Source organism: Kryptolebias marmoratus, linkage group LG10 (assembly GCF_001649575.2).
Source record: "Kryptolebias marmoratus isolate JLee-2015 linkage group LG10, ASM164957v2, whole genome shotgun sequence".
Taxonomy (NCBI): Eukaryota; Metazoa; Chordata; class Actinopteri; order Cyprinodontiformes; family Rivulidae; genus Kryptolebias; species Kryptolebias marmoratus.
This window is the reverse complement of record NC_051439.1, coordinates 4,500,503-4,527,241: the sequence shown is the minus strand read 5'-3', so window position 1 is coordinate 4,527,241 and position 26,739 is coordinate 4,500,503. Positions and strand designations below refer to the sequence as shown.

Below are 26,739 nucleotides of genomic sequence, written 5' to 3'. Positions count from 1 at the left end.
ACTCTGAAACCGTGTAACTTAAGAAGTTCAGACTTCACAACCACAGTCCCCATGGGTCAAGGATTAGCCCTTTGGAGTTCAACGTCACAATGTCAAAGTTCAAGGTCGCAACAGCACACGTGCTCTAACTCTGGAACCGTTCAACGTAGGAGGGTGAAACTTAACATCATGCCACAGTAGTCGTAACTATCCGGACTGAAGGAGATTTCGGATGTTTGCCCAGAGCGCCACCTAGTGGAGGGCGCGGGAAGTGCACGGGAAATGCGCGGGAAGTGCGCCACAGCATAGAGGGGGGTCGCCAGAGTTCCCGCGGTCGCCATAGGCCGAAGCGGCGCTGAGCTGCGAGGGCCGTCCAACGCTGCTTGCAGCTTTAATTATTATTGTTGTGTTGTTTTAGGCTTGCAGAAGCACTGAAGCGCCCGAATGTGTGAATGCCGAGTCAGCATTCCCTCTTTTGTTTTCCTGTTGATAGTTTCTTCTGTGCATTTATTGCATTCAAACAACTTCTGCATTCTTAGTACTGTTTTAATCATTCTTATATCAAAAGCTTCAGCTCAATTGGGAACAGTGTACTGTGACTTATGGTATTGGTAACCTTTATGCTTTTTGAATTATTTAACTTTATTGAGAAATACAGAAACACTTTGACATTCTCTGAAATCTGCTTCAGCATACTTGCTCTATTTTTGTCTTCTTGTGCTCTTTTTAGCTTTTAGCTACAAATTTTGATCAACTTAAACTTTTTGCAATGGCTTTGCTACAGTTTGCTTGTTGCTAGTGTTTTGCTAGTTTTAGCTGTTAACTACAATTTAGCAGATTTTAACTTGTAGGTACAGTTTTGATCATGTTAGCTTCTGTTCTGCTTGTTTCAACTTTCCCAGTTTGGTGAACAGTTTGTTCTTCGGCACGTTTTCAGCAGTCATCCGTGCCGTATTTTCACAGAAAACAGAATTTCTCGAGGTGCTACTTTGTTCAAACGTTTTGTCCTGTATGGTGTTGTGCAGTGTGTGTTTATACTTGACCCTTATGTCAGTGCACTATTCTTCCGTGAGTTTTGAACCGTTTGATTATCTGATCTCTCACAGAGGGATCAGATAAATGCTGATACAGGTGAACCAGCTCCACTAGAGCACCAAAATCATCCATTTTCCATGCAAACTTGCGCACGTGGTCCGCATGAAGTTACAAAAATTGGGAGATGCACCTTATAGTCCGGTGCGCCTTATATATGACAAAAGTTCGAAAATGGACCATTCATTGACAGTGTGTATAATCCAGTGCGCCCTGTAGTGCGGAAATATGAGAACACCCAGTGCTTTTTAGAGCACTATTGCTCAGACATAAACATAGCACAAAAAGTAAGGGAATTTATGTTTGGTTGATTATTTGTTTGTTGTAACAATGCTTCTTTGCAATAAATCTTATGCCGTTGGAAAACTTTTTATTTCCCCCAAAATGGTCCCAGATTTGTAAGGACATTCATTTAAGGGTTGAGCAACAGAGTAGAGTATGTGGGTTGCCCCCATGAAAAAACTTGCCAAATAAACTCTCAGGTGTTATCAGATGGTTTTGAAAGATTTGTGTTTGATCATTCAGGAAACCAGTCAAACACGCAGTTTAAAGGGACCTTCACCTCGTGTAAACTGATGTCCAGCAGTGAGGCATCATCTGCTCTGACACCTCTGTCCGTCTATAAATAAGCACCAAGATCAAACTTTTGCTTTGGCAGGAAGAGCTTGACAAGGGTGTTATGCAACCTGAATTACTAACTTCGGATTTGAAGGTCAGCTTTGTAGTTAATACCCATCGCCAAAAGGCAAAGGGCGGGTGATAGTGTTTTTGCCAATGTCTGCGTGTTACCAAAATTTCTCATGAACCGCTAGACGATGTTTAATTAAACTCGCAAAAATTTATCACTGATGTACATCTACGACTGATTAATCTTTGGATTCATTCGGATTCAAGATGGCTGCTACAGCTGGCCAACCTTAAAAAACACAAACATGGCTGCAACTCAGTCAGTTTTACAGGTACTGACCTAAAATGAGGTGCGGTAGTAGCTGAGACTGATCCCCAACACGTATTCTGATTATTCCGATTTGTTTAAGTTTTCCCATTAACTTTTGGAGTCAACTTTGTTTGACTGTTAGCAAAAAAACTCACAAACTACTGAACAAATTTTACTAAATCTTTTATAGAATATACAATGGATGTACAGCAACCACTGATAAACGTTTGGAGCCAACTCAGTTCAAGATGGCTGCCACAGCTAATCTATATTAGCCTGCACAGAAACATGGTATATCTTAAATTTGACAGACATTGAGCTAAAATGTGATGTCGCAGTAGCTGAGAGGAATTCACAAGACAGTCCAATTGCTAACAGATCACACGATATTGGACCTGACATTATCTTTAAGGTTTGACCAAAACGGTACGACTCCTTCATTTCTCATGAGTTTAAAACTCTGGCATGAAAGGCGGAATGCTAGGGCTTTAATTTTGAAATGATTTGGTACTCACTTAAGTTTTCTTGTAGTTTTAATTTTTCTAGTTTAAAACGGTAAAAGAAAGAAAAAAAGCAGTAACATAGAGGAAATCAGCTGTATTAATTGCTCAGCAGCCTATTTTCAGAGTGTGAGACAGAAGGAATTTGTTCACTACAATGCTCATGCATGTCTAAAAGCGTGCCATGTTCACTCAGTTGTACTGGGAGACGTAACTGAGGACGATTTGTGGAGCAACTGGCAGTCAGTTCTAAAGATCTTTGATTGGACATAATTTTTTATTTGTTAACAGAGCATATTATCTTGCATTTCTTTAGAGAATTGTCTTTTATTAACACTTGCAGACAGGCCAAAAATTTCAAGTTTGTATGAAGACGGTTGGACATTTAGGTGTGTAATCTGTGGTCTTTTTGTTTTGTTTGTCATCATTACTTTTACATTCAGTCTAGTGTTGACTTTGCCGTCATTTGAATAGGCGTTTCTTCACTTCTAAGTGAGTCAGGAGTCACTTTGCAACATGAATACATTAATAAACTGCACAACAGAAATCACACAGCCCTGTGGACTTATCTGCAACTTACTGTGCAACGTATGTGCCTTTTTTAGAGGCAAGATTTAATCAAACTGGTCAGTTTTAAACCCTTTTACAGACTTACTTTATAAACTACATTTAATGGACAGATGGTCATTTTATTGTCTTAAAGTCTGCTAATTTTCTGTCTGTTTAATTAACTATTAAGTTGTTTAGACTGAGTTATTTCTTGAAATTAAAAAAAGTAAATAAAATAAAGGCCTAGTATTCCTTGAAGGAATGCATATCACATCTCATGTTAAGAAATGATGGAGCTGTAGTCATTTTGGTCAAACCTTGTAAATGATATAATGTGTGATCTCATACAATTTGCAAGATGTGTTAGCGCTTGGAGTATGTGTTGTGAATAACTCTCAGCTACTACCACATCTAATTTTAGCTCAGTATCTGTAAAACTGACTGACTTATAACTTTTTTTGTTTTGGCTAATGCCAGTTAGCTGTAGCAGCCATCGTGACTTGGGTTAATTATGAAAGTTAATCATGAGATATTTTGCCAACAGACAAACAGAGTTGATTCCAACAGTTAATGCCAGGGTTTTAAACCAAGATGTTGCCCCAATGTGTACTGTTTAGAGTTACAACCACAATATATTTATGTAAAATAGACTCAATTATAGCCATTTTTGTTTTTTTTTTAATTCAGTTGGCTGTGGTCTCCATCTTGAGTTATGTTGGCTCTAAAAGTTAACCAGCTGTAGACGGATAACCAATGATTATTTCAAAAAAAGTGTCCAAAAATTTCAGATTTTTCCTAACAGACAGCGTTGACTCTAAACGGTCAATGGTAAAGTTGTGAACAAAGATCTGGTGCAATTTGTTTGTGCAAGTTTTCATTAAAATCCGCCCTCTGGTTTAAGAAATATTTTGCTAACAGACAGACACGTGGACCCATGCACACACAGACCTTTGGCGACAGGCCATAATTAGAATTGAATCAGTGACAGTTTTTGATGACCATCGGTGTGATAACTGTTCACAGATCTTCTGATGCTCTGGGTGGTTAATTCTATGTGCTGTATCAAATGCAGAGCTGTTGTGTGTGGGTGTGTGTCTATATGTGTATATATATATTTAGTGAAGTCAACTTTTAGACAGTATGTACAAATACACTTTCACTTGTAGTCTTTTTCAAATTGAACAACCTCAGAGGCTGTGATTCTCTCTTTTTTTATTTTACAGCATCCTTGTATGCTGATGTTTCAGTCTGCTGTGTTTGGTATTTTACTCAGGTTATAAAATGTACATTTCCTTTTTTCTTCTTTCACTTCAGCCAACCTGACGGGTCACGTTGAGAGGGTGGGCATTACAAACTTTGAGCTGTTGAAGGTTTTGGGCACAGGAGGTGAGTGCTGTTACCTTACACTCAAACCGTTCTCACACAGATTAGGCTTCAGAGCTGCAGAGAAGACTCTCATGTAGTCGTTCACACTGATCAAACAGAGGTGGCCCGTTCCACTTGTTTGGTTGAAATGACATTTTTGTAGAATCACAGAAACTAAACAGCATTGCTCCCTGCTCAGCTTTTAGGATACAGTGTTCAGAAAACATACCCATGTCCCTCAAACCTTCCCTCATTTTGTTACATTACAACCACAAACTTCAAGGTATTTTACTTGGACTTCATGTTAAAGACCAACACAAAATAGCGCATACTTTTCAAGTTGAAGGACAATATTTTTTACAAATAAATTCTGAAAAGTGTGGCATGCATTTGTATTCACCCCCACCCCCCACCCCCCCTGAGTCAGTACTTTGTAGAGCCACCTTCTCCTGCAAGAATTTTGGGGTTTGTCTTTATCAGTTTTGCACATCTAGAAATTGAAATTTTTGCCCATTCTGCTTTGTAAATAAAATCTGACCCAGGATCTAACCCATTCCATTGTAGATCTGGGTGGATGATTTGGGTTGTTGTCCTGCCGGAAGGTGAACCTCCGCCCCAGCCTCTAACAGGTTCTCTGTCCTGTATTTAGCTCCATTCATCTTCCCTGTCTCTGCTGGAGAAAAGCATCCCCACAGCATGATGCTGCCACCACCATGTTTCACAGTGGGGATGGTGTGTTCAGGAAGACGTGCAGTGTTTTAGTGTTTCTCATTTAGGCCATAAAGTTCCTTTTTGGTCTGATCAGAGCAGAGCAGCCTCTTCTATATGTTTGCTGTGTCCTTACATGGTTTGTGACTTCTTCTGGCTTTCTTTTAACAACAGCTTTCTTCTTCTCACGCTCCCATAAACGTCAGATTTGTGGAGTTCATGACTAATAGCTGTTCTGTGGACAGATTGTCCCCCCTGAGCTGTGGACCTCTGCAGCTCCTCCAGAGTTACAATGGGACTTCTTAGTGGCTTCAGTTTAGGTGAACAGCCATGTCTTGGTAGGTTTGCAGTTGTGTTGTAATCTTTCCAGTTTCAGACGATGAATTGAAACACGAGATGTTCAAAGTTTGGAATATTGTTTTATAACTGAATCTGCTTTGGACTTCTCAACAACTTCCTGTCATATAAAATCCCAGTGATGTACTTTGATGTTTGTGGTTGTATCGTGACAAAATGTGGAAAAATTCAAGAGGGATGAACACCTTTTCAAAGCACTGTAATTTTTGATATGGCCTAAAGCCACATCCACAAGCAAAGCAAGGAAATTCAAAGAAGGAACAACCAAACAGCCTTGTGTAAAAAGGGCGTTTCTTTTCAGAACAGAATATGTCATTCAGTGAATGTTTAACATACCATTCCTGCATCTAAGATTGCATGTGTGGATAAGCATCTCGTACAAAAGATTTTCATCTGGAACTGAACTTTGCACTCTGTCGCTGCTTGTTTTCACCAACAGCGTATGGCAAGGTGTTCTTGGTGAGGAAAGTGAGTGGCCACGATGCAGAGAACCTGTACGCCATGAAGGTTCTGAAGAAGGCCACGATCGTACAGAAGGCAAAGACTGCTGAACACACGCGGACGGAGCGGCAAGTGCTGGAGCACATCCGCCAGTCTCCATTCCTTGTAACGCTTCACTATGCCTTCCAGACTGATACCAAGCTGCACCTAATTCTTGGTTAGGACGTGCGATGACAAACTGTTTGTAATGTTCTGTAAATTCCCATTTCTGTGTTGACTTACACTGAAACTCAATTTTCACCAGTTTTATTAAAAGTTTAGTCACACAAAGCAAATAGTTAAAAAAAACACTGTGTGCCCTTTCCTGTAGGGAAAATACCCACTCTTTATATTAACTGAAAATGTGCTGCGTTTCATCCTCAGATTATGTAAATGGTGGGGAACTCTTCACACACTTGGTGCAGAGGGTGCGGTTTAAGGAGCAGGAAGTAGCCATTTATAGTGGAGAAATTGTCTTGGCACTGGAGCATCTACACAAGGTATCCTGCAGATTTAGTTTCTGTAAAATTAACTGATGCTGTGTAAATAGTTTCTGTTTAATCTGTGTTATTGCCTTGTTGCAGCTTGGGATTGTCTATCGGGACCTAAAGCTCGAGAATATTTTACTGGATTCAAATGGTCATATAGTTCTCACAGACTTTGGCATGAGTAAAGAATTTGATCAGGTAAAGATTTTTTTTTTTTTTTTCAAACATTTCAGTTCTTTTATTTTGAAGCTAACGAAAGCCAAAGGTTTATATTCAGATCAAAACTGACTCATCCTTCTCTTCTTGTAATGGGCTTTAGGAAATAATAACCAAATGGGAGGTTTTTCTTGTTTTTCTTTAAAACCCCTAAAAAGATAAAAACTCCAACAAATGGTACTTTACGTGAAAGAAATTAGCAATTTTGTCTGAGCTTTTATTTTTTTATTTAACATTATGTTGGTGAATTAAGCAACATTTTATGACGTCTTGCTTGGCACGTGTTAATGAAATCAAGAACCTAAGACACCAGGATCACTAAAAATCTATCTAAACTAAAGCAGGGGGTCTGCAACCTGAACAATTTGTGACTCATTTTAAATTTTATTTACGAAGAGTCACAAAACCTACTTTACTCTGAACAGCTTACATGACTTGGCTTTTCTTATAGCCAGATCTTTCCTTTTACTTTTTATATAAGAACAACTTGTGGTGTATAATTGATACATTTTTTGATCCCTTATAATCTAGTAATTTTCAATAGATGTGCAAAACTGCTTTCTATTTTTACAGATATTTATCACAGGTAGGTTGAAAACATGTTAATTTTCTGGTAGATTTGTAGAGCGATTACACTGTCAGAACGTTGCATAAACAAAGTAGGAAACAATCTATCAGCTCAACAGCAAAATTGATTATTGCTTTTTAAAGACGTTCCAGTGAAAACTCAAGCCACGGTCAGCTCATTCTGTTACTGAAATGATGGAAAGCTGTGTACACAATTTATAGTCATTGGTGTGTGTGCTAATTTCAGACCAGACTATTCTCCTGCAGACATTCCAGACATAAACAGCAAAAATCTGGACAGAAGAACTGCTAAACGTACTCATTCGTATTGTCATTTTAAATTTAAACGTTACTCCGTTTCATGTCATGGTGAGAGCAGCCATGTTGTATGGTTTGGAGACAGAGGGACAGACAAAAAGACAGGAGACAGAACAGGAAGTGGCAGAGCTGAAGATGTTGAGGTTCTCTTTGGGAGGGACAAGGATGGACAGGATTAGGTATGACTACATCAGAGGTACAGCACAGGTTGGACGACTGGGAGATAAAGTTAGAGAGGCCAGACTGAGATGGTTTGGACATGTGCAGAGGAGGGACAGTGGGTGTATTGGTAAAGGGATTTTAGAGACACAGCAGCCAGGAAAAAGACAAAGAGGAGATGTATGGATGCAGTTAGAGAGGTCATGGATGGAGTTGGAGTGAGGACAGAGGACGCAGAAGACAGAGTTAGATGGAGGAGGACGACTCGCTGTGGCGACCCTTGAAAAGGGAGCAGTCGAAAGAAAAAGAAGAAAAAGACTCAGGTTATGTCATCTTTGGTCAAAGTTACAAAAAGCCACTTGAGAGGTGCTGAAAAGCTGCATGTGGCTCCAGAGCCACAGGATGCAGACCTCTGACCTAGAGAGACTAAAATTAAAATCATGTCTTCAGATGGCTTTAATCTTTACTGATTTGGTGCAACCTTAGTCAACTAGATGTATGCATTTTAATTTGTAGAAATATTTTGAGAAATAAGGACTTGGCTTCTCTGTGGTCTGTGCTATGATTTTCTTTTTTTGTCTTTTTATAAAAATAAAAAAAAAAAAGGTCGAAAGGGCTTTTTCTGTTTGCGGCACTATTGAATATATGGCTCCAGAAATCATTGAAGGAGGAGAGTCTGGACATGACAAGGTAAAATTCTAGTTTAATTACTGAAGTTTTATTCTGCTCTATCAAACCACACATGTCTGAACTTGGTCCAATGAATTTTAGTTTGTTAAGTAATGAATGTGGACTCTCATGCGTTCCAGGCGGTGGACTGGTGGAGCCTCGGTGTGTTGATGTATGAGCTTTTGACTGGTGGATCGCCCTTCACTGTGGATGGAGATGAGAACTCGCACACAGACATCGCCAAGTATGGATGCATCCTGATAAGCATCAGATCAGCCACAGCCTTTTAATGATCACCCTGCAGCACTGACCCAATCTAATTTTCACATCACAGGAGGATTTGCAAAAAGGATCCTCCTTTCCCCAAAGATATGGGACAGCTGGCCAAAGACCTAATCAAGCAACTCCTCATCAAAGATCCAAAGAAGAGGTTGGGTTCAGGTTCTAATGGAGCAGAGAGTGTGAAGAAACACCCATTTTATCAGGTACTTTTATCTACAAGTTCACAATATTTGGGAACATTTAGGTGTTTGCTGAAAATAATTCTCCTTTATTCTCTTCAGAAAATTAACTGGGAGGACTTAGCAGCTAAGAAGGTGCCTGCGCCTTTCAAGCCAGTGATTCGGGATGAGCTTGATGTCAGTAACTTTGCAGAGGAGTTCACAGAGATGGACCCCACATACTCCCCTGCTGCCTTGCCTCAGAACTGTGATCGCATCTTCCAGGTGGGTGAATGGGGAGTTGTGTGTGTTTTTGAACTTTTGGTTCTGTTGTTTGATTACAAAGACTTTTCTTTGTTTCCTCTATGGATGTTTTTACGTTTGCAATATATAATACAGCCCTGTAAGAACCTGGTATGTACCTAGTAAGTACAAGATACATACCCTGTAAGTACCAGATGGTTACAGAGTATGCACTGGGTACTTGTCAGGTATGTGCCTGGTAATTATCAGGTATTTATTCATAAATTACCAGGTATGTATTTGGTAACTATCAGGTATGTATTTAGTAAGTATCTAGTACATATTCGGTAAATACCCTGTAAGTTCCCCTATATGTACTCAGTAAGTACCAGATCCATATCTTGTAAGTACCCGATGCATACCCGGTAAGTACTAGGCATGTATTGGATAGGTACCTGTTAAGTACCAAATGCTTACCAGATAAATACCCTGTACATACCCAGTAAGTACTATGTGTGTGTTGGGTACATACCCTAGAAGTACATGATATGTAATATTTATACCTTAAAATTTGTACTCGGTCATACCAGGTAACTATCCAGTACAAACTCTGTAAGTACTGGGCATGTACCAGTTAGGGACATGAGAAGTACTAAAAAAGTACCCTGTATGTACCAGAAAGGTACCTGGTATTTCCGTATTGTGTACATACCAGGTACGTACCGGGTGTATTACGTATTGCTACCATGTTTTTTTTGTGCCTGTGTTTGTCTGGGCTTTGGCTGCAGCCACAGAGAAATGTTGACATGGTTGAAAAAATGCATTCTACATTACCCACTTTTTGTCTGTGACTATATTTGACATACTTCACAGCAATTGAAGCCATCAATTGAAGTTTTGAATGTCCTCAAAAGGTTGCTGTAAGTCAACATGAGTCTGTCTGTGTGCATTGGTATTCAAATTGACTAAAGAGTCTTTTATTGGAGTAATTGCTGCCATATGCAGCTCTTATTGAAGTAACAGATGCGAATGACTATTTTTGATGTAGCTTTGAACCATAATATGGCCCACAACTCCATGCCAGCTGATAGCTGTCTGATGTATTGCGTGAAATTTCAACTCTGATTGCCTTCTGGATCCTTGAGCTTGGTAGATCAATAGATCCATTAACGGGCTTCTCTCATGAAATAAAAGGTTACACTTCGAGAGCATCACCACGTCTATCTCGGTTACGCCTTCAGTCTTTGATTGCCAACTTCATCTTGGCTTTTTCCCCCTCTCAGCTGCTATTCACACAGTCTGAAATTTTGTGGTCTTTATAATTTGCAAGCCTAGCAATCTCTGAGATAACGACAGCAATCCCAGTTTAAACCGTGCACTTGCTCCCCCGTGGTGCCTCACAAAACAAAATTAAAATTGCATTAAGAGCGCCAAGATGTAATTTCACAGCAGAGCAATCAAATATTCAAGCCTGGCAATTTAGGGCATCTCATTCATTCAGCATCCATCCTTCCGTCCATCCATCCCTGTCACTACATACCACACAGCTGTGTGTGTGTGTCGGTGAAAAAAGAGAGGGAGATTAGTGCCAGCTCAAAGCTCTGGGCGCCCCACAGCTGGAATTAAGCAGTAGCTCTAGACAATGACAGGTTTAACAATAGGAACAGCTGGACAGCTGCTGTCACTCACAAATGAGCACAACTCGTATTTTTACTGAAATGTTAACGTTTGAAGAAACTTTTTGCAGTAAATGTATTTTTTTTTTCTGAGTCTGTAAACTGCAGCAAATTACGTCGTCCAATCTCCCCACCCCCCCCCGCCTGCGCGCCCCTGTATAGTCTGTGCGCCACTTTCTTATGTAGTAAAATGTAAACACAGAGTGCTCATGTGCCTCTTTGTGCAGGGATATTCTTTCATGGCCCCCTCCATTCTGTTCAAGAGGAACGCGGTGATGGACGACCCCGTCCTGCTGTGTGGAGATTCTGAGAGGCCCGGCTCGGCTGCTGTGGCCCGCAGTGCCATGATGAAGGTAAGATGAATGGACTTGAACCCCCCCACCAGTAAAAACACTCTTAAGCTAATGGCTGCCGACACAAACAGAATTTTTTTCTTTTTTTTTTATATTTCCGTTCCAATATTTTTTTCCACCTTTTTTTTTTTGCACTGCACTTCCAGTAGGTTCTGTTTGTGCGAGCCTTTTTGTTTACAGGGATTGTTCATGATTGTTCCTGCGTGATATGTTGCTTTTTGATATCAAGTATCTCACTGAGCTGCAGCTTTTGGAGACGAGTTGGTGACTCAGAATTGTAACAAAATAGGTGAATTTTCAATTGCAGTCTCACTGAATTCTTATTGCAACCAGGTGTGGGGCTGCTTTTGTTTTTTTTAAATCACTCCCTATTTTAAAATTGAAATCAAGAACCTCTGCAAGCGTTTTTGAGACACCTTGAAGTCTCCCTCATGAATGTTTTGTGCCGACTCGTCTCCAGCAGTCACAGCCCAGTGAGAATTGTTTTCTTGACCAGACTCTGGTTATCTGCCCATAAAAACATGTTCTGTTGGTAAAATGAAAATGAAGACAAACAAGTTTTACAAATTCATCTAAAGTATTTTGAGAATTTTTATATTGTTGATTCTTATTGTAGTTAGTGATTATAATGTAATCATTTTTTATTATGATTTTGATGTAATCTTAAATTCTGATTAGTTTACCGGTAAGTTATAAAATCCAGCTGTGCTTTTTCTCCAGATGTGACCAGATAAACAACAAACATTCACTTCTCTAGTTTTACATTTTCCTGTTGCAAACAGGAAGCAACTGAAAAACCCAATTTCCTTTTCTTAAAGTAATTTTTTGTGATTTATTTCATAATTTTAGTGCTTAGTTCTTAATGTACATTTACTACCTGTGTATTTCTTCATTTAATACTGTACACAGAACTTTTACTGTGTTTCTGATAACCTTTTATTTATTGTTGTACGTCACATTGTGGTGTACATTAAAAATTAAATGAACAATAGGATAATAAATCTAGAACAATGAAATGGCATTGATTTTATTTGTCTGTGCAGGACTCGCCTTTCTACACGAGTTACGAGATGAACCTGAAGGACAGCGCTTTGGGAGAGGGCAGCTTCTCCATCTGTAGACGCTGCACCCACAAGAAGACGGGGCAAACATACGCAGTCAAGATTGTCAGCAAGAGGTACGAGCTCACAAACTCAGATGCTTCGCACTTTGTGTTTAAATTTATAGTTTTATCGGGTACTTCTGACTCACCATCTGCTGCTATTTCAGAGGTTTTTAGGCTTTGTTAACTCACTCTAAACAAGATGTTATTAAAAATATTACATAATAAATGTATTAAACCGATAAAAGCAACTTATTTTTCCACATGAGGGTTAAATGTATGCAACTCTCGTCACAAATCTGGCTGTTTTTGCTTGCAGTTTGTACAAAATATGCTGTGACCATGTGTGTTGGCTGCAGTCAGACACAACTGTCATCTGCTGACAAATATTACTCCAAATACTGTGACTCTATTATTAGTAAGCCACATTCCCACAATCCAGACAGCCAAGCAGCATCGCTATATTTGCTGACGTCCATGTGCATATTAATAGGTCAAGCTGCTTTAATATGAAGTGACAAATAAGAAGAAGACTTGCAAAAATCTACATACATGCGTAAAATGTAAATAAAAACAAAATGTGATGATTTGAAAGTTTCATAAATCCATGTTTTCTTGACAATGGAACATAGTGGACATCAAATGTTTAAACCATGATGCACCATTTTCGGAAAGAATAAGGTAATTTTAAATTTGATGGTGGTAACACATCTCCGTGTGTTATCTCTGTGAAGCTTCTCCTCTTCTTTTACCATCAGTCTGTAAACATCCAGGAACTGAGGAGAGCAGCTGCTGGAGGTTTTAGAGGAATTGTGGTCCCATTCTGCTCTGATGGAGGATCTTTGCTTGATTTTGTGTTTCGTGATGCATCAAATGTTTTCAATTAGTGAGAGGTCTGGACTGAGGGCAGGTCAGTTCAGCTCCTGGACTCTTCTACTATGAAGCCATGCTGCTGGAATGATGCAGTCTGAGGTTTAACATTGTCTTGATGAAATATGCAAGGCCTTCACTGAAAACATCATCCGTATTGGAACAGGTGTTGTTCTAAAACCTGTAAATACTTTTCTGCAATGATGGTGCCTTTCCAGATGTGTAAGCTGCCCATGCCAGAGGCACTAATGCACCCCCATACCATCAGAGAGGCAGGCTTTTGAACTGTGCGCTAATAACAGGCCTGATGGTCCTCAAAAAATGATATAAATTCTTATCTTAAATATTTGATATGTTTACTATATTCCATTGTGAATAATATGTGTGTGAGATTTGGAAGTCATTGCATGTTTATATTTACAAATTACACAATGTCCCAGCTTTTTTTTTAAATTGAGGATGCACCAACCAAAAGTGGGAAATAAATGCACAAACTGAACTTTAGTTAGTGAAATGCACTTTATTATTATTTTTATGTATTATAGAGAAATTTGTAACATTTGTAATAGCTAATTAAAATGTACTGAAGCACAAAAACAACCATCTGAAAAGTTCCCCACATTCTGTTTGTTTGGTTTGTTGTTGTTGTTGTTTTGATGCAGGATGGAAGCTCAGACCCAGAGAGAAATAGCAGCCCTGAAGCTCTGTGATGGCCACCCGAACATCGTGAAGTTGCATGAAATTTACCACGATCAGGTGAAGCTCATTCTAAAGCTTCCATTCTGTTTTCTGCAGCTGTCTGTGGAGCCTGCGGGACTACAGCCTTATTAAGTCCTAGAACTGGAACAGGGCAGATTAATGGGGATGCTGGGAGCCCTCTAGGTCTTTCTCTGTCTCCTCACATGTTGTCCGTGAATATCTTTTGCGTGCTTGATATTTCAAAGCAGATTTATTTCCAAACTGCAGCTGTACCAACAACCTTTTTGTGTTGCTGAATAGAAACAACCCAGATTCACTTGTCTTGCTAATAGAGTTGTGCACTTAAATCAAACTGAGTGTGCATGGATGCAGCTTACCTCAGTTATTAGAAAGGTGTTTCCAAGCGTCTGACTGCATGCAGGTTCATTAGCCAAAGTCCTTCATGCCCAGGAGCACCACTTTAGTCCTGATGAGCTCAGTGGGGTTATTACTGTACCTCACAGGCCTGTGACCCAGATCAAAGCAGCGCTGCCTCGCCTCGTCCTGCCTTTGTTCCCCGGATCCAGCACTAATGAGAAACTGTACCCTGCTGCACACACACTTTATTCTCCTCTTTCTTTATTAGATCCCTTTCATTTTTACTCAGTAGTCATAATTTGATCTCACCATCATATAATCAAGAATGAGCTGCTTCTCTGGTTTTGTTTTGCATCAGACAAAAAAAAAAAAAAACCTGATCTGCCAAATTACACATAAACTGTTTTCAGCTGCAATTTCTAACTAAAATTAAAAAACTAAAAATAAAATGAAATGATGCATTGGAAAAAAACTTATTTTTAAACTGTAAAAAATACATTCATGAATTAAATGTCTAAGATTCCTTGAAGGAATCCAAACTGCCCACCGCCTTTTGTGCCAGACTTTTAAACTAAGATCATCCTATGATACGAGTGAATGCCTTTTTAAAAGTTGCTTGTAAATTACATTATGCGTAATCTCCTGCAATATTGCAAGATCTCATATGATCTATTAGTGCTTGAAGTATTTGTTGAGGATAACTCTCACCTACTACTGCACTAAATTTTAGCTCAATATCTGTAAAATTGGTTGAGGTATCACCATTTTTATGTTGGATAAAGTTGCTTAGCTGTGGCAGCCTTCTTGCATGGGGTTGATTCCAAAATTCAATCAGTTGTAGATGTGCATCCAGTGGTTACTTTCTGAGCATTTTATTAAAATCTGTCCAGCAGTTCATTAGATTTTTTGCTAACAGATTGGTAAATGAACATACAGACATGAAGAAAAACAATACTGTCTTTGGCAGCAGGTGATAATAAAGGTTGAAAATGGCTTTAACAGTGTTTGTCAAGAGTTGTAAGCATTTGCCGTTTGTGTCTGCCGCAGCTCCACACGTACCTGGTCCTCGAAATGCTTGGTGGAGGCGAATTGTTGGAAAGAATCCGCAGGAAGCAACATTTCAGTGAGACGGAGGCCAGCCGCATCATGCGCAAACTGGTGTCTGCCGTCAGCCACATGCATGACGTAGGAGTGGTGCACAGGGACCTAAAGCCAGAGGTACCAAATCAAACATGTACTCCGAAATTCTTCTGCGCCTGATCTGTTTGTGTCTTCAGTGGTAAATACAGACAAACTGGGTCATAAGCTTTGAAGAGAGAATTACTGTGTTTTTCTGAACTGCATATGATGTGTTGTGTTGTCCCTCTGACTCCACAATCTTCTTCAAAACAAGAGTAAAATTGTTTGACCCCCAACAAGGGTCAGAAAAACCTGGTCAGTCTCGATGTACAATTTAGTAAGCTCTTAAGTAGACTGAGCAAAGAAAAGAAAAGAAAAGAAAAAAAAAAGATTGCTGTCTGTGTCTCAAATTGCTTTGTAGAATCTGCTCTTCACAGACGAGAGTGAGAACTCCGAGATAAAAATCATAGACTTTGGCTTTGCTCGTCTAAAACCGCCAGACAATCAGCTGCTGAAGACTCCCTGCTTCACTCTGCAGTACGCTGCCCCAGAGATCCTCAAATATGACGGTTATGATGAGTCCTGTGACCTGTGGAGTCTGGGGGTTATTCTGGTGAGTTCATCGTAGATCATACTGGTAATATGAGCCGTATTTGATAATATACAGCAGTAAAGGTAAAACAGCATCAGCAGGCTGCTATCTAAGTCATTTGGTACTTTTAAAAATCACATATATTTTACTGCAGTTCAGGAAAAACTGTGTATGAAGATGCTTCTTGCTCAGAAGAAATTGATAAATATTAGGGATGTAAAAATTAACTGGTAAGATTTTATGTGATTTCATCAGTGGCGGGTGGTGCATTTCACACTTAAGCCTTCAGTGATGTCCAACTCGGTCAATAAATACCTTTCATTATGCCAGCATTTATAACACAAGGATGAAAATCAAAATGGACTATTATTCGGCGCATTTTAAAAATCAACAAACCCGCATCAGCAATTAAAACATCTGGTATGCTGCTGTCAAAACTAAATAAAATAGAATAAAATAAATAAAATGTTTGCACGCACCAAAACGCCTGTGTCCCCCAAAACACTTATTTCAACACAAAATCCATTCTGGAGCAGGTTAGCTAGCTCGGGTCTCGGCCGTCCTCCTCTAACGAGATCTAGCTTCTCTTGGAAAGTTCGTCTTGAAAACAGCCTTGCCAGTATATCAGCAACCAAATCAACGAGTTGCTCTCCTTCGGCCATTGTGGGTTAAAAAAGTTTTTAACTGTTAACAGTCCCGGGTGTGACTCTGTTGATCTGCATAGCACTGCCGGGGCTCAAACTAGTAAGTATTCATATCCAATCACAGGACGGGTAAATGTCACGTTCAATGTGAGGCCAGCTAGAGGGCCTTACTGACACAACTCGTGATCTGATTGGGTATCGCAACTATCTATCAACAGTATTTGCCCGTTCACTTACAGTGCACAGACGCAACATAAGACAGCTGAATTCTGATTGAATAAAAACTCTAACCTAAAAACAACAGCACTGGAAGGAGCATAATATGACACAAAGAGAATATGAATACTTTTAGATATCTGGGAAAGTAAATTAAAAATGAAATTAACCTTTATCATAATTATGATCATGATTCTTGGTTATGTTAGGCCAGCAGAGAAGGCCTTGCTGGCTCTGACGGCCCACCACTGGATTTCATAGATAATGTAGACCCCTGAATAATAACTAATGAACAACTACATTAACATTTCTAAAAATGTCTTCAGAAATTTCTAACAGTACCGGTTCAGCTGCTGCATAAAATTCTGCAGTTCAGACATGTAAAGTCCAACTTTCTGTGACCGATTTAAACTCAGAAAAAGGAAAAATGTTTCTGCTGTGAAGTCTGTCTGAGCTACAGAGCTCCAAAAAGATTGTTTATTTTTATTTTTTTAAGTATTTTGCCAAAATCCCATGAAGCTCCATTTTTTTTCTTGCAGTATTTGGTCATTTTGCCTACATTGTTTGACGTACCGCTATCAAAAGTCATAACAGAGTATTTTTGATCCATCTGCATGTTTTGGTGTATAATTTGCAGGGATGTGCATTTTAAGCAAAAATCTTTTGAATTTGTCTGGTAATTATTTAGTGTTTCTTTGAATATTCAGAAAAGCTGCTGAAAAACCTTAAAACCCTCTACCATGTTAGCCTAGGATGTTTATTTCCTTTCGTTTTTATTGGTTCAACATGACGAGGGATGCACATATTCTGTAAGTACCACTTTATAATCCTTTCAAAATAAACTAAAATGGCAGAAAGATGCTGGGACGCTCCGAGTAGTCTCTCTTTCCTTTAATTCGGGAGGAGATTAGGCGGTACAAAGCACACTGACTAGAAAAGCACCAGGAAACAATTTGGCATGTCACTGCCAGGGCCCGGTGTAAAAAAACAAAAATATAAATAAACAGTGATGGTTGCATTTATTCTTCGAATCCTATGTTAACTAGTCTTAGAATGTTCAAAAACAACTACCCATCCCTAAAAATGTGGATGTTTTTTTTCCCTAAAGCTGCTTGATGACATACCATAATTCTGCACCATAAGGTGGAGCACAATAAAAACTCTTCTTGAATGCATTAATACCTTAAATAATTTATGATAAACTGATCATCAGTCCTCTGAATCAATGTGAGATTCCTGCTGCAGCTAAAGAGTGGGTTCACACCATCAATACATGTGGAGTGCTTGCAGTTTATTAATTCATAGAAAATGCATTTATTTGTTGACGATTGTAGTGATAGTTCCAATTTTTACACACAGAATATAATTGAAGGGTAATATTTATGGCTAAAAATATTAAGAACTGTTTCAAACTGCATCAAATCAGATAATTCTGTTTAAAAACTAGTGTTTACAAATTGTAGTAGCTCATGTGTCTTAAACATATTATGCTGTCTAATAAGGGAGAGAGCCACACTACTGAGAGCAGTGGATTTATTTATATTCAGTGTAATTTAGACTCATGTAGAAGGTTGGTTACAGTTGTTTTTTGTTTGTTTATATATCATAACAAGAAGCTGAAGACTGGACATGGTGAATATGATAACCTGAAACTTTGTGTTTGGTCAGTTGTCTTGTCTTTTTGTAATTTTTCTCCTGAATTGTTGTTTTTTTTTCACTCTAAATTAGCTCTAAGACAGGTGCGATCATCACAGATGAAGTTTTGCACATTCAGTATGACTGAAATGTAAAAGTACAACTGCAACATGTGTAAATGTCTGATAAACGGGAGTTAATTTCCTCCCAAAGCATGTTGCTAACTGGCGCGTAAAGACACGCGGCAGAGCCTCTGAACGTTTTACAAATAACTCCTCGTTTGACATTTTTCTAATTGTGTGCACTGGGCCATCAGTTTATAGGTCAGCTCTCCCTGTCTGCGGCCACGCTGAGAGCGAGGGGGGTTATGCAACCCTTTCTAGGGGGACAGGGGGCACACGGAGCACCCCGTGGTCCCAGACAGAAACCCATTCTTGTAATTTATAAAGTGAAATTAAAGACCAAGCATTCACTGAAGGATTACATATTGCCCACCATCTTTCATGCCAAAGTTTCAGACTAAAATCATTTTATATTGAGAAATGAGAGATTTTTAACTGTTTTAGTCAAACCTTGTAAATAACATTATGCATGATTTCTTGGGATACTGCGAGATGTTGCAAGTGTTGAGGATGACTGTCAGCTACAAGCAAACTAAATACTTACTCAATGACTCTCAGTTACTACCACACCAAATTTAGATAAATATTTAGAGAAAAATCATTATTAACATGAACAAGCTGGAATCTGTCAGATAAATCTGATTTAAACCATTCTAGAGCTGTTCCTGTAATCCTAAAATCACATTCAGGCCTCTGTAGTATAATATAGTGATCAGCTGTATCAGATGCAGCACTGAGATCTAACAGGACGAATACAGAGACAAGTCCTAGAGAATATTAACACCATTAGTACCTTTCACCAGTTCTGTTTCTGTGCCACGATAATCTGTCGACCTTTAATTCAACCATAAGTTGGATTCAGTCGCTCCAAAAAAAAAAAAATGAAATCACTATGTAGTGTTATATTAAAACTATAAGCACTTGTTAAAACAAGCATTCCTTTTTGTGAGTGTACAAAACTTAGAAAGTATAAACCTCTGTTAGACTTTGACTTTTCACAGTGCCTCAGGAAAGTGACCCAGTTACATAATTTCAGAATTCATACCAATATTTTCCAACGCCCACAGTTTTGAGCTCAACTTTGAAGTGCCTCCATGGCTAATTTCCTTTTGTTTAATTAAGTCTATGGATTAATAATTTGCTGCAGGACCTTGGGAGCGTGTTCTTATTATCTTTTGCACGATACTCTTGATTTCTCACTTCAGCATCCAGTGGTGAACTGCTGGTTCAATAAAGAACAAGCAGAGCAGCTCTGGCTGTGCGGAAATGAAATGCGGTTTTCTGGTTGCAGAAATGTCGTCCTCATGCAAGCTTTTTCTGCATAAAGAAGGAAAATTTAAAAAGGAGAGGTAGCTCGAATAAAGAGAGGGCCCACAAATGGTCAGATAGCTGAGAGAGAGAGAGAGATTTCTACACTTGGCTAGTCATCCATTCAGAGCTCCTATCTACTGCCACTCCCTGGGGCAATAGGGTAGTAGTGTTTTTCATAAAGTTTTGATCAAATGGTTGCTGACATGCTTTGTGCACACTGCCCTGCAAGCCAGGAGAGCTGAGACAGTTGTCAAAAGGGCTGTTTCCCACCGCAGTCATTTTAATGAGAAGTCTGAGGGCGGACAAAGGTGAGAGCGTCCTGCTCATTCAGCTGAGCACAGGTCCCTCCTCTCTTCGGCGCTGTTGCACCCAGGGTCAACAACATGCAGCGTAGCAATGAAAAAATGTGGACAGTCGTGATCGGTTAAGGGTGCTTTTAAAGCAAGCCGTATAAACTACTGCATGGTTACTGCTGGCATTGTACTGTTAATTAAAACAGGCATCCAACAGTCGATGTGCAACACTCTGTATTAAATAATAAGGTGGAATTAAAGGCCTAGCAAACACAGGCACAAACGTTATAGCTCGCCTTCTCTCTTTTTGTGGCAGGTGTTGAATATTAAGTCTGGTTTTATAGCAGAGCTACGTCTCTTCTCTGTTTCAGTACACCATGCTGTCCGGACAGGTGCCTTTTCAGTGTCAGGAGAAGAACCTAACACACACCAGTGCTGAGGAAATTATGAAAAAAATTAAACAAGGAGATTTCTCTTTTGAAGGAGAGGCCTGGAGAAACGTATCCCAGCAGGCTAAAGACCTGATACAAGGTGAGAACATTACCTGCTTCATTGTTATGTCAAACAACAAGATTGCATGTTCCTTTTAATATTTAAAAACAAAAATGTTATTGCAATTAAACCTGGTGTGACCACATCTGTAGCTTTACAAAAGCAAAAATAATTAACTAAGATGTGATTCCTTACCCAAAAGAAACCTTATACCAGTAGTGTCTTGTGAAAACAGTCCGGTCTGATAATTAAAGCAGAGAAACTGACACGTCTGCACCCACATCCACCTGAAATGGGAGTCTGTCTGTCTGTCTGTCTGTCTGTCTGTCTGTCTGTCTGTCTGTCTGTCTGTCTGTCTGTCTGTCTGTCTGTCTGTCTGTCTGTCTGAACCTGCAGCCTTGATATTAAATCGCAGAACCAACCACTGACTTACAGGAGACACACGCTGTAGGAATCCACAGAATTAGAGAAATAAGATCCACCCGTGGTTGACATAGATAGTTACACAGAAAATGGGCCGAAATGTCCTGTTGTTTATCTCCCCTCTGTCTTTAGTTTTCTGTTCTGTTCATGTCCGGTCTGTCTGCTGACTGGGAATTTATCTTCTAATTTTAGTCTCATAAACGCATTTTTAAACACAAACACTCCACTGTTAGACACAGCAGGTCTTGCTGCATTAAATAAGATCAGGTGCTAAAGATTGGAAGGCGCAAAAGGCTTGCTAAAAGCTAAAAGTAGCACAATGGTAGCTAGAAGCTAAAAAAAGTAAAAGGTTAGATAAAAGCAAAAAGTAGAAATGGCTAACTAAAATCTGAATGTAGCAAAAGACTAGTTAAATGTATGAAAAGGCTAGTGAGTAACTAAAAGTATTAAAAGGCTAGCTAAAAGCTAGCTCGAGAAGAGCTAAGAAGACAAAATAGAGCAAATATGTTAAGTGAGATTTTAGAGACGAGTGTTTTTGAAAGAATTGAACAGATCTCAGTATAACTTATAAATAGCAATAAATATTCTAAAAAATATGAAAGTTACAAAAGACAAAAATCATTGCACCCATTTCCTGAATGAGCTGAACATTTTGATATATGAATGGATAAAATAGCACAAAGGATGCAGAAGTAGTAAAACTGAAATAAAAATGGATAAAAACCAAAAAACAGGCGACCAGTACCAAGCTGTTGGTTCAACTTGTACTTCACAGACATTCTGTTGGCCAAACTCATCTTCATTTAAACTGTGCAAACCTACGGCAGGCCTCTCTGTTATTAGCTACAGCATAAAAGGCTTTTTATATTTTTCTCAGCCGGTCGTTACATAACCAGTCTCCTGTTTTTGTGTTGTGTTTTTTTTTTTTCCAAATAAAACCCATAATTTTTGCATCTTTTGTTTGGCTTGCTTAATAGAGACCACCACCTGCATTATATTTTTGTGGACTACTTCCATGCTATAAAAGCTGCTGTTGTCTCATAATGGTGGCTTTCTGTAAGCCACTGCATTAGATGTGTCATCTGTCAACCCAAACTCAGGATTCAGAGCACAGATTATTATTGCCCCCTGCTGAAACTGCAAAGATGGATAATAATGTTTTTGTCAGTGTCTGTATGAAGCACTGGACGGGTGTTAATGAAACTGAAGTTTTGGGACAAGATGTTTCTAAATTTTAGTAATATTGTGGCGGTAGAAGAAAACGATCCTGAAGGGGGAAAATGACATGTCACAATATGACATAAGATCACACCAGCAGTTCTTTAAAGGTTGAACCAAAATGGAAATGAAGTGTAGTTACCTTGGTTTTAAACTCTTAAGATTTTCTATGTCCTGGATGACTGAGAATCTATACAAAGGTTGTAAATTTGAAGAGAAACTGCAGATAGCAATAGGACGATAACTAAGAAATGAAACATTTTGTAATACAATTCTGACATCACGTGCTGCCCACTGCGGACCATTAATCAGTACAGCTGTTTAAAGTGCTTCTGCATCGGTTTCAGGAGATGCTTGAAAAACAAATTACTTCCTTCCTGTGAATCAGCCATGACTCACCTTTATTTCCTCTTGTATTAAGAGTGCTAGAAGTGAATTAGGTGTGTGTGTGTGTGTGTGATTTTGTTTTGTTTTGTCTTTTTACTGCAGAGCTGTTGACGGTGGATCCAAACAAGAGGATTAAAATGTGCGGTCTCCGTTACAACGCCTGGCTCCAGGACGACAGCCAGCTGTCCTCCAACCCACTCATGACTCCGGACATTCTCGGCTCCTCCACTGCCTCCGTCCACACTTGTGTCAAAGCAACCTTTAATGTAAGAAATGAGCGGAAGAGCCACAGAAACTTGTCTTGTAATGAAGAACTGGTACTTAAACTGTAAACCTGCTGCTAAATAGTTCATCTTTATTGACCACCACCAAAAGGTGAAGGCGGACAAAGTGTGTGTGATTATGTCTGTGTGTGTGTGTGTGTGTGTGTGTGTGTGTGTGTGTGTGTGTGTGTATTTCTGTTTCAAAATATCTCATGAACCAGTAGAATAATGTAAATAATGTGAAACTTGCAGAAAGTAATCACTGGGTATACATATACAACAGATTAACATTTAGAGCTCACCCAATTCAGCTCTTGTGATATTGCATAACATTTTTTTCAAGGTTTGACCAAACTCTGTCATTTCTCAACATAAAGTAATCTTAGTGTAAAACGCTGACATGAAAAGCGGGGGCGATATGCATACCTTCAAGGCATGCTAGGCCTTTAATATTTAAAATGTATAATGAAGATATTTTACCAAAGCTTTATCAATTAGCTTGTTAATTTGAAAAGGTGAATAAATCTTTTGTTTATACACATTTTATTAGTTAGTGTTAATAGTCAAATTATTAGCTGATATTTAAGAAAAATGTGTTCATCTATCATTGCAGCTGCTGTCAGAAAAATAGTTTTAAATGTTTTTGTTTTTTTTCACAGAAAAGGGTTAAATCAGTGTGTTTGTTGGAAAAGAATTAAGCTCTTTGTTTTTTTGTGTGTGTGTGTCCCAGGCATTTAACAAATGCAAGCGGGAAGGTTTCCGCCTACAAACAGTGGACAAGGCGCCGCTAGCCAAGAGGAGGAAGATGAAGAAGACGAGTACCAGCACAGAAACCCGCAGCAGCTCCAGTGAGAGCACCCATTCTTCGTCGTCCTCCTCCCAGTCTCAGGAGAAGACGTTTCCAGAGGGTGAAGCCAACCTGCGGCCCTGCTGCAGCCCTCCCATCCGCACACCGGAGGCTGTGGAAACAGACTCTGGGAACCAGTCAGCACCTCCCGCCTTTCAGTTCTCAGACCAACCGTAAGACGGAAAGAGAGAAACGTTCCCACTCTTCTCTTTGTCTCTGTCCCTGGTCGCTCTCTGCCTCCAGCTCAGCCGCGTGGACGTCTCCGAAAAACCGAGCATGCAGCCGGAGCAGCAGCTGTCACATCAGAATCAATCAATAAACCCTCATTAGCAATAGCCTCTCCTTACTTTTCCTCTGACTTTCACACACACTGTAAGAACCAGGAACTGGACCAGAAGGAGGGTGTCGCTATCGTCTTAAGGGCTGCCCTGCTGTCTCCGGTCCAGGCAGACAATGGAGACACATCTTTACTCTTGTCAAGTCAAGTCAAGTCCCAATTTGTCCTCTCCTGCGTGCTCGCCTTTGTCTGTTTTTTTTTTCTCGGGGGCTTTAAAGGGCAAGTTGCAGTATTTATACCCCAGATGCTTTGTGTTTTTTATCAAAGGGAGAGGAGAAATGGAACGAAACCTCGAAACCTATTTCTCTTTTCAGAGAGGTCTCTGCAAGATGGAGCAGTGTATTTATGGGAATTTTAGAGACTGAGATTTATTTATGATAAGCTATTTTGTTAACTTATTTATGGTTCTAAATGATCTGAAAGGAAATAATAGATGCAGTAAGTATTTACAAAAAAATATCTTTATAAATGAGTCTTTAGTCAGATGACTGTGCGTACCTTTTTATCTTTATCAGACACATCAGTGCAGCTAAACGGTTACTGAGACAAAGTTCTGTCACGTTCTTATTGACAGAAAGACCATCAGATCAACTTGATTTGTTAAACCAGAACTAATTGTTGAAATTAAAAAAAGATTTTTTAGAAACTGTTCAATTTTAAGAGGGAATTGCTGCTTTATCGTACATATTTAATAGCAACCAAATGTGGGAGTTCGGCCAAATCTGAGGTTTTATTGTTGTCTTGAGAACCTTGCTGTCTGCAGGGCTGCGGCCCTGTGAGCAGAGCTATATTTACCCTCGTGGTCTCCGATGTGGGAGCATGAGTACTTCAAAGTTTAGCATGGCTGCTTCTGTATGTGGTCCGATCCCCACGCTGGTGTTTAACACGGCAGTGGGTTTGCTTTTGTATTGTACTGTGTGAGATTTATTTGTGACATTACCACTGCAACCGGTTGGATTTGGCAACTGGTCCCAAATGGGACATTCAGATCAGCTTAGTTTGAGCTTTCTCTGATTCAGGATGTCATTGGGGCAGTTTCAAGTGGCCTCTTGATTAGAAACAACAAAATGCAATTATTCAGTCAAGGGAAAGTCTTTGGTGCCAAATTTGCAACTGAATGATCACATTTCTGGCTATGAGTTAACAAATTCAGATTTTTTTTTTTGTGCAAAAGGTCACTTCTTGTGCATCTGTTTAAATCTTAAATTGATTTCAAAACAACTCTTATTGAAAAGTTCTAAAAGACAGACCTCAAACTCATTACTTTTGATGCTGTCCTTGCTTTGTTGACGCCGACTGTTCGTTTGTCTGTACCATATCTCTGAATCACTGAACAGATTTGAATGGAAAATTTCTATTCCAAGAAAGTAATCATTGGTTGGATATCTTCAACTGATTACCTTTTAGAGTCAACCAGCGTCAAGGTGGCTGCCACAAAAAAGCGATCTTAGCGAATGCAAAAAATTGCTATAACTGTGAATTTTACAGCTATTGAGCCTAAATTTGGTGTGTTAGTTTCTGATTTGTCCCCAACTTATATTCAGAGTGCTAACAGATCGGGTAAGATCTGTGTTTAAAACTTTGCTGTTAACTATTGGAGTCAGCTCTGTATGTTTGTTAACAAAATATCTCATGAACTACTGCACAGATTTTAATGAAACTTTCAGAAAATAATCATTGGGTTGACATCTACAGCTGATTAACTTTTAGACTCAACCCAATTCAAGATGGCTACTACAGCCAACCGACTTCAGAAAACATAAAAATGGCTCTAATTCTGCTAGTCTTATAGATATTAAGCTAAAATCTAGTATGTTAGAAGCTGAGCATCGTCCCCAACACATACTCTGAGTGCAATGCACTGTGCACCATTTTTTGCTCTAAAGTTGGGGCATTAACAGTTGGAGTCAATCTTGTTTTTCTATTAGCAACATATTTCGTGAACCACTGGACAGAGTTCAGTGAAACTCTCAGAAAGTAATTATTGGATGTGCATCTACAGCTGATTAACTTATTTAGTTGACCCAATCCAAGATGGCGACCACAACTAATCAACCTTAGTCTCCACAAAAATGACTCTAACTCAGTCAATTTTACAGATAGTGAGCTACAGATCGCATGAGGTCGCGCATAATGATGTTTTCAAGGTTTGACCAAAACAATCATAACTCTGTCGTTTCTCATCACAAGATGATTTTAGTTTCATACTCTGGCATGTGAGGCAGCGGGCAATATGCATTCCTTCGCGGAACACTAGACCTTTAAATCGCCATGTTGTTCTGCATGACGGAAAGGGCCATCTTTGCACTGTGTGACAGCTCGCACATTTGGTTCTCCCGTGCGTGATGTGAACTGAAACATCAACCACTTGTATTTCTCCTTTTGTATTTATGGGCTTTAAGGCAGATTCTTACTTATGTTAATGTGAGTTTGTTTACTTGCACATTTTGAAGGTCCTGATTAAATTTAGGATTCCTTCTGTTTGAATTGTGATTAATGTACCAAAACTCCTTTTTATTATTGCATAAATATTGTAATAATTCAATGTTAAAATACTAGTGTTAGTCAGAATATTTGGGCAACTTAAACGTCACGCTGTTACCATGTTTAAGATACGTTTGTTTCTCTTTCTATGCTAAAATTTAAGGTGTTTTGTTGGTCAGTACAGCAGTACTTATAATCAAAATGTGAAACAGTCTCTTGTTCAGTTAAAATC

At 39.2% G+C, this 26,739-nt stretch overlaps 1 protein-coding gene across 3 annotated transcripts in view; it reads left to right on the top strand.

Annotated features, from left to right (window-relative positions):
• rps6ka5 (ribosomal protein S6 kinase, polypeptide 5) overlaps positions 1-25,687 on the top strand; it is a 29,654-nt gene extending 3,967 nt beyond the window's left edge. The window contains exons 2-17 of one of the 3 annotated variants that reach the window (XM_025007081.2): positions 4,372-4,443; positions 5,927-6,145; positions 6,352-6,467; positions 6,552-6,653; positions 8,322-8,405; positions 8,525-8,628; positions 8,719-8,869; positions 8,948-9,109; positions 10,971-11,096; positions 12,140-12,273; positions 13,731-13,824; positions 15,172-15,342; positions 15,782-15,856; positions 20,428-20,587; positions 22,679-22,842; positions 23,570-25,687. In XM_025007081.2, the coding sequence (XP_024862849.1) occupies positions 4,372-4,443; positions 5,927-6,145; positions 6,352-6,467; positions 6,552-6,653; positions 8,322-8,405; positions 8,525-8,628; positions 8,719-8,869; positions 8,948-9,109; positions 10,971-11,096; positions 12,140-12,273; positions 13,731-13,824; positions 15,172-15,342; positions 15,782-15,856; positions 20,428-20,587; positions 22,679-22,842; positions 23,570-23,863 (2,228 nt within the window). In that variant the 3' untranslated portion in view covers positions 23,864-25,687. Of the gene's footprint in view, positions 1-4,371; positions 4,444-5,926; positions 6,146-6,351; positions 6,468-6,551; positions 6,654-8,321; positions 8,406-8,524; positions 8,629-8,718; positions 8,870-8,947; positions 9,110-10,970; positions 11,097-12,139; positions 12,274-13,730; positions 13,825-15,171; positions 15,343-15,664; positions 15,857-20,427; positions 20,588-22,678; positions 22,843-23,569 lie in introns of those variants that run through there. The other 2 variants (XM_017421602.3, XM_025007082.2) reach the window with 2 other exon arrangements.
• The last annotated feature ends 1,052 nt before the right edge of the window (positions 25,688-26,739 follow it).